Source organism: Hemibagrus wyckioides, linkage group LG10 (genome assembly GCF_019097595.1).
Source record: "Hemibagrus wyckioides isolate EC202008001 linkage group LG10, SWU_Hwy_1.0, whole genome shotgun sequence".
Classification (NCBI taxonomy): Eukaryota; Metazoa; Chordata; class Actinopteri; order Siluriformes; family Bagridae; genus Hemibagrus; species Hemibagrus wyckioides.
In genome coordinates this window covers 3,794,576-3,804,762 of record NC_080719.1, presented here as the reverse complement: position 1 = coordinate 3,804,762, position 10,187 = coordinate 3,794,576, and the positions used below count along the sequence as shown (strand labels likewise).

General features: G+C 39.1%; 1 protein-coding gene across 1 annotated transcript; it reads right to left on the bottom strand.

Annotated features, from left to right (window-relative positions):
- Positions 1-7,356: 7,356 nt before the first annotated feature.
- Positions 7,357-9,734, bottom strand: adma (adrenomedullin a). The gene is made up of 4 exons (XM_058401772.1): positions 9,579-9,734; positions 8,903-9,021; positions 8,689-8,808; positions 7,357-8,591 (listed from the first exon to the last, which is right to left on the bottom strand). The coding sequence occupies exons 2-4, from the start codon at positions 9,007-9,009 to the stop codon at positions 8,303-8,305; spliced, it is 516 nt and encodes a 171-aa protein (XP_058257755.1). The 5' UTR covers positions 9,010-9,021; positions 9,579-9,734; the 3' UTR covers positions 7,357-8,302.
- Positions 9,735-10,187: the final 453 nt, after the last annotated feature.

Sequence of the window (10,187 nt, the reverse complement as noted above, 5' to 3'; positions counted from 1 at the left end):
GAAAAAGCTAAACTTGTGATTGGCTGACGCGGGAACCAATCTCCGGCCAGATTTACATGATTGACACACACTTACCATTATCTCATTGTGCAGATTTTAAAAAGAGGTGGGTTCTATCAGCCAATTGCTGTCGCTTAGCAACCGCCTTTTAACCCATGTTGCCAGGTACACGTTTTACACGCGGGTAAAAATGTTTTTTAAACGTCTTAAGACAAAACAAGTGAAGCATATTTAGCACTGCGCAGAAGTATTTTCTTCACAAAAAGAGAAAATACTTTTAGTGCATGGTATAAGTAGGCAAATGAAAAGAAAAATTAGTCTTAGGCAGCTTTTTGTGCATGAAGGACAAAGAAACAGTGAGGCAGTGAGAGAGAGAGAGAGAGACAGAGAGAGAGAGAGGGAGAGATACAGATACAGAGAGAGAGAGAGAGAAACAGAGAGAGAGAGAGCAAGAGAGAGAGAGTCACAGTGAGAGAGAGAGTCACAGAGAGAGAGAGAGAGAGACAGAGAGAGAGAGAGGGAGAGATACAGATACAGAGAGAGAGAGAGAGAGAAACAGAGAGAGAGAGAGCAAGAGAGAGAGAGTCACAGTGAGAGAGAGAGTCACAGAGAGAGAGAGAGACAGAGAGAGAGAGGGAGAGATACAGAGAGAGAGAGAGAGAGAGAGAAACAGAGAGAGAGAGAGAGCAAGAGAGAGAGAGTCACAGTGACAGAGAGAGTCACAGTGAGAGAGGGAGTCACAGAGAGAGAGAGAGAGAGAGAGAGAGAGAAACAGAGAGAGAGAGACAGAGAGAGAGAGAGCAAGAGAGAGAGAGTCACAGTGACAGAGAGAGTCACAGTGAGAGAGAGAGTCACAGAGAGAGAGAGAGAGAGAGAGAGAGAGAGAGAGAGAGAGAAACAGAGAGAGAGAGAGACAGAGAGGGAGAGATACAGATACAGAGAGAGAGAGACAGAGAGGGAGAGACACAGAGAGAGAGAGAGAGAGAGAGAGAGAGAGAGAGAGAGAGAGGGAGAGATACAGAGAGAGGGAGAGAGACAGAGAGTCACAGAGAGAGGGAGAGAGAGAGACAGAGAACGAAAGAGACAGAGTGTCACAAAGAGAGGGAGAGAGAGAGAGAGGGAGAGAGACAGATAAAGAGCAATAGAAATAGAGGAGGCTCAAACGAGAAAAAAACACTGACAGTGAGAGAAAAACAAATGGAGAGAAACAGAAGAGAGATAAACAGAGACAATGTTCTATATGTCCAATTTCTCTAGAAACGTACGTCTTGCTCTACTGTGGCAGTTATTAGCATCAACAGTATCATGTTGTTAGCTCAGTAGCAACAAGCAATTGCTAACTCATTAACACTTCAAAAAACTCTCATTGAAACTCTTCTTCAAATTTAGCTAGTGACTAAAGTTTTTGTTTTTTTATTTATTCCACAGTCTTGTAGTGTATCTCAAACCCTCTTAGCTCTTGTGTGGCTTTCTGCATGCCCTGACTTCCTGTTTCAACAAGAAGTATAACACATAGGAATCAAATCACAGCTCTGACACGAGACCTTAATGAAGCAAGAGCCGTGTTTTAATGAATGCAGCAGGTCTGTTTCTGAAACTCTGCGAACCGTGACGTCTTTCTTTCCCCCTCAAACCCGACCCTGCAGCTGAAAATCAACCCTAATGACATTTCTCAGGGATGTAAACCACAAAGCAGGACTCCTGGGAAAAGCTGAACCATGGTAACAAGCATGGGCTCACTGTGCACTATAGCGAAAAGGTCTTATGGGAGTATAAGAGACTGTGTATACTGCTCATAGCTTCAGACAGCCCTGTAGCACTGGGGGAATTGTTTGCTGGAATGGACGCCTTGTATAAGTTTGATTACTTCTATCAGTGCTTCGGAGTTTTGCTTTCCATATATATATATATATACACACACACAAATCAGCCATAATATTATGAGGTGAAGTGAATAAGACTGAGTATCTTCTGTATCTCATCATGGCACCTGTTAGTGGGTGGGATATATTAGGCAGCAAGTGAACATTTTGTCCTCAAAGTTGATGTGTTAGAAGCAGGGAAAATGGACAAGCGTAAGGATTTGAGGGAGTTTGACGAAGGGCCATATTGTGATGTCTAGACCACTGGATCAGAGCATCTCCAAAACTGCAGCTCTTGTGGGGTGTTCCCAGTCTGCAGCGGTCAGTATCTATCAAAAGTGGTCCAAGGAAGGAACAGTGGTGAACCGGTGACAGGGTCATGGACAGCCAAGGCTCACTGATGCACATGGGGAGCAAAGACTGGCCCGTGTGATCCGATCCAACAGACGAGCTACTGTTGCTCAAATTGCTGAAGAAATTAATGCTGGTTCTGATAGAAAGGTGTCAGAATACACAGTGCAGGACGGGTCAGGGCTGTTTGGGCAGCAAAAGGGGGACCAACACAATATTAGGCAGGTGGTCGTAATGTTATGCCTGATAGGTATAGCAGAGGAGACAGTGTATTCATGGTTGTGACTGGATGTTTCCACAGGCCATAAAGATTGTGAGTGCGGTGGATAAAGACGAGATGACGCACAGGCAGCATTTCCACTTCACAAGATTTCCACTAGATTTGAATTAAGCACAGAATCGATGTGTAAGTGCCAGTGTATGTGTGAGTTGTTGTTTTTTTTGAGTGTAGGCAATACAGAGATTAGTTAAGTGTTCACGCTCAAACAAATACATTTACAATCAACAAAAATCTAACAATGACATCAGTAACAATTTCTTCATGGCTATTTATGGACTTCTCACTACCACTTCTTCTTCATCTTCTTCTTCATCTTCTTCATCTTCATCTTCATTAGGGGCAGTGGTGGCTCAAGTGGTTAAGGCTCTGGGTCGTTGACCGGAAGATCAGGGGTTCAAGCCCCAGCACCGCCAAGTTGCCACTGTTGGGCCCTTGAGCAAGGCCCTTAACCCTCTCTGCTCCAGGGGTGCCGTATCATGGCTGACCCCGCGCTCTGACCCCAACCTCCAAGGATGGGATATGTGAAGAAAGAATTTCACTGTGCTGTAATGTATATGTGACAAATAAAGGCTGTTTCATTTTTTTTTCTTCATCTTCTTCTTCATCATCATCATCATCTTCTTCTTCATCTTCTTCTTTTTCATCTTCTGCTTCATCTTCTTTTTCTTAATCTTCTTCTTGTTCATCTTCTTCTTCATCTTCATCATCTTCTTCTTCATCATCATCTTTGGGCAATCTTGATATATCTTTTTTTTCAATTGCATAAACAGTTATTTTGGGTTGCCATGAGAAAAGATGACTTCTTACTTTTTCTATATGGAATAAATTCTAATAATTTATATTCCCTATTCTATTCCTGAATGTGAAAATAATAATAATAATAATAATAATAATAATAATTTTTTCCTGTTTGAAGTGTCATCAGAAAATCTTCCTTCTTCGTATATATCCTCAATTGGAATTTGAAATGCAAATAATTATGATTATCAATGATATAAAATTATAATGATTATAAAATTAGTCTATTAATTTAGTTTCTTTTTTTTTCTTAGACACACACAGAGCGTTAGCTTTAGCTGATTTTCTCTCAAAAGAAATGTAAACATTGTTGTTGATTTGGAACACACCTGGCAACCCTGTGTTTAACGTTACTTTTTCGGCACTGCAGAGCTAAACACGGCAGCCGTATCCAAAACCCGCAGTATTCCACTCCCGTTATTGGGTGGAATATATTTTCCTCTTGTTTTCCCACCAGTTTTGGTGTTATTTAGGTCACAGACTCATTCCAGAAAACCTAAAGGTGCATTAAAATGATTACATTAATTAAAGATATTGAATAAGCTTCTTGACATAATGGGATTTAATAAATAAAACAAACAAACGACCAAATAAAACAAATGCCTCAAATATCCGAATTATTCCTCATTGTACAAATAATCCGTAAGATATCTAAAAGGCAGTGATAAACAGTGCATTAATCCGTGGCTTTAGCAAAAGTATATTAAACCGCTGAGAAATCACGTTAGGAAAGAGCCTCGCGGTTCGGAATGCTTGTTTGTGATTGGACCGGCCGCCTGTCAGTCATCTCATATAGTGTTCTCTACAGGCCATCGTAGAACGGAGGGGCGGGGCTTCGTGAACATGTCCATAAGCTAATATTGGGAAAGAAAATAATAATAATGATAATAATAATAATAATAATAATAATAATAATAATAATAATAATAATAATAATAAATACTAAATAAATAATAATAAAAAAGACCATCATAATAACAACAATAATATAACAATTAAAAAAGAAATTATTTAGTAACTTAAAAAAAAAAATAGCTACAATATTATAATAAAATTCTGCAAAGAATTTAAGTTGATCAGCGCCTTTATCTTAGACTAAAGATTAGTTTTATTTTATATATATATATATATATATATATATATATATATATATATATATATATATATATATAAAATAAAACTAATCTTATATATATATATATATATATATATATATATATATATATATATATATATATATATATAAGATAAATAATTTTCTTTTTTCACAATTCTAAAGATGTATACGTTATAATAATAATAATAATAATAATAAAATAATACTTATTATTATTATTATTTTCTTTCCAAATATTAGCTTTTGGACATGTTCACAAGCTAATATTGGCAGTAATATATATATATATATATATACATTTACTGATGATGTTAAATAAGTCTGGCAGGCTGTGTTCTGTATGGAGCTCCATTTAGCACTTCTGCAATACCAGCACTAGGTGGCGCTCTAGTTTTACATATTATAAAGATCCGTATTCAGACTGCAGAATAACTCGAGGGTGGATTATTAGCCCTGAGTTAACCCTGAGAGGGTCATCAGTCACCACATGACAGTCACACGGGAAGTTCAGCAGCCTTTCTCTGTAAAATCCTTATACTTATATATATATATATATATATATATATATATATATATATATATATATATATATATATATATATATATATATATATATATATATATATATGTATATATATATAGAGAGAGAGAGAGAGTATATCTACTTAGCCTTAAAAAGAAAAACACAACAAATGTGCTCCAAAACAGTGACTAACACACTTATATATCAGACAGTGGGCAGAGCAAAGCCAGGCATAGACATGTATTAGTACTATTTGGCTGGTAGTGTGTTTACTTTTTAAAATTGGCTGAGGGTAAAGGAACTTTATAGAGAACTTTTTTTTCTAGGCTGTTTTAATGGTCACCAGACAACGATTAGACACAATAATAAGATCCACATACTCACTTTATGGGCAATGTTTAGCAATTATTCCTAGCAAAATGTGAAAGCAAAAGTGTGTGTGTGTGATTGTGAAAGATGTTTATAGCTGCCTGGAAAGGAAACCGACTAGTACAAACCAACGAGTAGGACGTGGAATAACACAACACCCAGGTACGAGCCTTCAGCTTCAGCTGCACAAGATCACAGAAATCACAGAGCCAAAGGAAAAAGAACATAAACTATGGTTATGTAAAAAGGTTAAAATATTATCCCGGGTGTTAAATTACAACTTCTGTAGAATTGTTGCTCTTTATTTTGTTGGCCAAGAGCCGTGGCCCTTAATGTGTGGGGTCCAGGGACCCACAGGGGGCCGTGATGTCTTTCCAGTGTCTTTCCTTGACTGTATTGCTTCTTCTTTTGCTTTTATTTTGTTGGCTTTTATTCATGCAAGCATTGGAGATTGCTATCAAGGATCAAGGATCAGGCAAGGTTTATTGTCATTCCAGGACATGTGGTACATGAAAGAGAACGAAACTAAGGACTGAGGTCCTGTGACAGCAGCCAAAAATACAGAACTATAAAAATATAACTAGGCAAGAGGAACAGTAAAGAGCGACCAGTGTAACATGAAACATTACACAGTGTAGTGAGTGAATAATAATAACTACAAGCAATCTTAATTATTATTATACGTTTAAAAGTATAAATAAAGTTAACTACAATAATAAAATTCATAACATCAATCCAGGAATTGATGTTAGTATGATGCTTCAGATCTACAGCTGGTTCAGTGATAAGAAGCTCTAATGGCTTGAGTAGTGGATTTTTCTACATAACACCCTACACACTAAATCAGCACAGAACATATTACATATACTGCATTAAAAATTACACACGATTACACAAATCTGCATTTTATTCATCATAGACTTACTGTTCTGACACCGATCCCTATACTGTATGGATATATGTATATGTTCCCCTTTGCTAATGTACAAGTAATTCGATTTCTATTTTTATTTCAACTATTTTCATTCACAACAACGAGAGAGACAACGGATTTTAATACATACATGCATGTCATATTGTGCATTATTGTGTATGTGACACTTATTCTGTTATATATTTGCAAAGGGCTGGTCCTTAGACTTTTTATTTCCAAGAAATAAAAATAGAAATCTGAGCACAAGTGGCTTCTACATACAAGTCTTCCCCAAATACAATCCAACTATTCAAATATCCGGCTCATAACTTACATGTTTATAATCATACACATATATATATATTTTTATTTTTATTATTGAAAAACACACCGGGTGCAAAAGTGATGTTATTTATCAGCAGCCTGCTGTTGAGGGAACGTGATTTGGATTAAACCTGGTAAAAGAAAAAGCCCAATAACTTTGTTAACTATCAAAACAGAAGAATAAAAATAATAGGTTTGATAATATTGGGTTGTGATAGACTGGAAGACTGTCAGGGGTCTCTGATTATGCTTCATGGACTGCTGCAATACATTATAAACTATTGAAATCTCAAAACACATGTCCATGTTTCTAGCCTTTTCTAGGAGTCATCACATTGTTGTTTAGGGGCTTTCATATTAAAGCAGCATGACTGCGACCGTAAAAGTGCATAGCTAAAGTTCCTTCTCATTAAGGCAGGAATGGTAATTATGTGTTTAAGAGGAATGTCCTATGGCGTGCCTGTCTGAGTGTAAGTGCTAAGCCCTTTCCTCTACATCCCTGAGGAATGCGACCCAAAATACCCCCCATCACACACACACACACACACACACACACACGCCTTCCACCCCCCCAGAGAGCAGCATCCTTTACAGACCGTCTGCCTTCCATCACACATGCTTCCAGTCCAGGAATGAAATGAAATGAAAGCCTCCATTTGGCCACTAGGGACTACAGCGAGCCTCTTTTGACTGTATCCTCGTGCGTCTGGTCTCTCTCTGATCTCCAGACAGAAGACCGTGTGTTGTGTTGTGTTATATTTGTCACAGCAGAACAAATGAAATCTTCACAAAGACATTTCTTTGTTTTGTTTTGTTTTGTTTCGTTTTTTTTAATTCGAAGTTTATTAGATGACAACGTATGTGACTTGGACATACAAAAAAAAAACAAAAATCGACCACATTTACAAATATATTATCACAGACATAACGAGCGATAGACGACAAACGATATACAACAATGCCCATATTCCTTTAAATCCTGTACAAAAATAGCTCTCTATAAAGTAGTACGCAATATAAAAAACAAAATATTAAATAACAATATCTTTTTTTTTTGTTTGGCATATATATACATATACTGGGAGTAAAAAAATACATATAGATTGCACATATCTCTATACAAAACAATAACAATAACAATAATAATAATAATAATGTTCAAGTAGCATGACAATCCTTTACGGACCGAAAAAGGCAAATTCAAAATATCTATATCTAAAGCATTCATCCCTCATACAGTGTCCAGAAAGGTGTAGAGTTTGTGATGGAAAAGGTTCACGGCCATCTTTAGAAAATCCTTCAAATCTCCTCAGAATGAACAATCCACGTCTTTCCCTGTTTGATACACCGGATTAAAGTCCAGAGTTTGTTTGGTTGTCTTTCGTTTCTCCGAGACAGAAAACGAGTCGCACTCGTAATCCCGTAATCCCACTGAATAGTTCACCTGAGGAGCAGCGAAATTCTGTCCCGTTAGAGGAGGTTCGATCTTCAGCCTCAGTTCCTGTGGCCACTCCACTCCTCCAGGGACCAAGTGCACCGATCCTACACTTCCCTACCACCCCAGAAAGTTGCAGTGCTCCACCACAGAACTCCTCTGATTCTGTCTCTCATTCACAGTGCTTACGGAACAGCTGTTGGTTTTTTTTATTGTGCTTCGGTCGAGCCCCGTCTGCTGTCCCAGCCGCTCGCCTTTGCGAAAGAACGTGCCGGAGAACTCTTGGCAGGAGAAATCTCAGCATTCCAGTTCCCTCAGCCGGCGTCCCGCTCATGTCCGTCTGAGCAGAGCTTCCAGCTTGTGCAGCCTCCACACTGGCTGCAGGTGGCCGCCCTGCATCTCTATCTTCATCTGCATCTCAGGGACGGACCTGCGCCTGCGCCCGTAGCCTAGCGGGCTTATCTTATCAATGGGGGCGCTACTGACTTTCAGCTTGTTGTTGAGTTGGTGCAGGCGGTGTGCCAGGTCGTGTACCGTGCACGTGCCCAGTGAGCAGCCTGACCTCCGCGACTGGTTGACGGAGTTCTTGGAGCGCTTGGTCCGTACACCGAAACCAGTGCTGGATAAGACAAGACAAAAGAAACATGTTCATTCCTGGAATCCTCATTTCATGCTGTTTTACTATTGAGTGAAATCATACTGTGGTAGGAAAGTACCTGGAATGTGGAAGCAGGGTGTCTTTGACATCATCAGGGCGAACAAATTGCCCAGGCTGTGGTGCTTCCCTCAGTGCAGACAGACTACTCAGATCCCTTTTTGTCCTCTGGACCCCGATGCTGATGCGGATAAGAAGACGTCGATTAGATTTAGAAATCATTCCAACATACGTACGAGTTGCTTTTCTGATCCGTTCGTAATAAAAGGACTCACCTTCTCTTTAAAACTTGGCTGAGGTTGAGTTTTGCACTGTCCACGCTGGGTGTGACAGTCAGCAGCAGACAGCAGTAGAAGTAGAAGGACAAAACAATCGCTTTCATTTTGACTGAAATCTGCAAGGGAAGAAAGAAAAAAAAAACATTTGTAAGCTCCAAATATCACTCTGCCAAGGTTAAGTCAAGCCAAACTCTGCTCTGCTCTGCTCTGCTCTGCAGCCCAAAAGACACAAGAGTCCAAAAGCCGGTCCAAAAAAAAAAGAAGAAGAAAAAACAGAAGGTCATGCTCTGTGCAAATAAGTAAACTGGTCATCAGAGCAGAGGAGAAAGAGGACAAAGGCTACAAGAGGATGAGCGAGCTCTACAAACGTGGTGAGCTTTAATCTGCCTTGCAGCTTGTCTGACTCGACTCAACTCCTCTATTACATCAGCTGCACCGCTTAAAGACTTCTTAAATAGCCAAAGTGCAAAAGTGCACAAGAGAACGCTGGTGGTTTATTTTAAAAATAGCAACACTATACACCCCACACACACACACAACATAAAACCTGCACTTATAGATCTATATAACAAAACAAAAAAGTCTAAGTAGATCACATAGCCCTAAATTAAAGGCTCTGACCTAAATAAACACTAGAATGAATTATTGAGTGATGTAGAAGAAGAGTGCATACCTGGGTTATTCAGGTTAGGCTTGAGGAGTTTCGTACGAGTCCGTACAGACGCAGTAAATTCCACCAGCTCCGTTTCTCTTGCTCTCTCTTCACGCAGCTGTGACACTCGGCTATTAGTCTGAATCTCCACACCAGGCGTCAGAGCATTTATACTTGAGGTGGTAGGAGTGGCCTTCTCTCTCTCTCTCTCTCTCTCTCTCAAACACACACACAAACACACACATACACACCCCACCACCACCACCAGGACCCACCCTCCCCAGCCAGGATTTCCAGTCTTCAGCAGTTCCCAAACATGAGGAATATCACGAACGCATTGCAATTCTATACTTTTGTTTGTTTTCTTTCTTTTAATTTGAGTAAATGCAGGTTGCTAAGTTTTACCCAACTCCCATGAGTCACCTTAAAGGGATGCTTTGTACGGATAATTGCGGAAATGAAGATCTAGTGCCTACATGTCCTACAACCTCAGAATACAAAATGGAAACACTAAATCTATTGTACTCCTGCTATTATTGCTCATGGCTGAGACAAATCTGGAGGCGATGTCCAAAGGATGAACTTTGACACAAATTTTTTTATGTTTTGGTTAATTACAGAAGTATGTTA

What these genes read in the sequence shown, in the direction of transcription:
- adma (XM_058401772.1), bottom strand. Translation starts at nt 9,009, where the DNA reads ATGAAAGCGATTGTTTTGTCCTTCTACTTCTACTGCTGTCTGCTGCTG. An exon ending in AGCCAAGTTTTAAAGAGAAG is followed by an intron (nt 8,809 to 8,902) that starts GTGAGTCCTTTT and finishes TATCCGCATCAG; the next exon opens with CATCGGGGTCCAGAGGACAA. An exon ending in ACCCTGCTTCCACATTCCAG is followed by an intron (nt 8,592 to 8,688) that starts GTACTTTCCTAC and finishes TGTCTTATCCAG; the next exon opens with CACTGGTTTCGGTGTACGGA.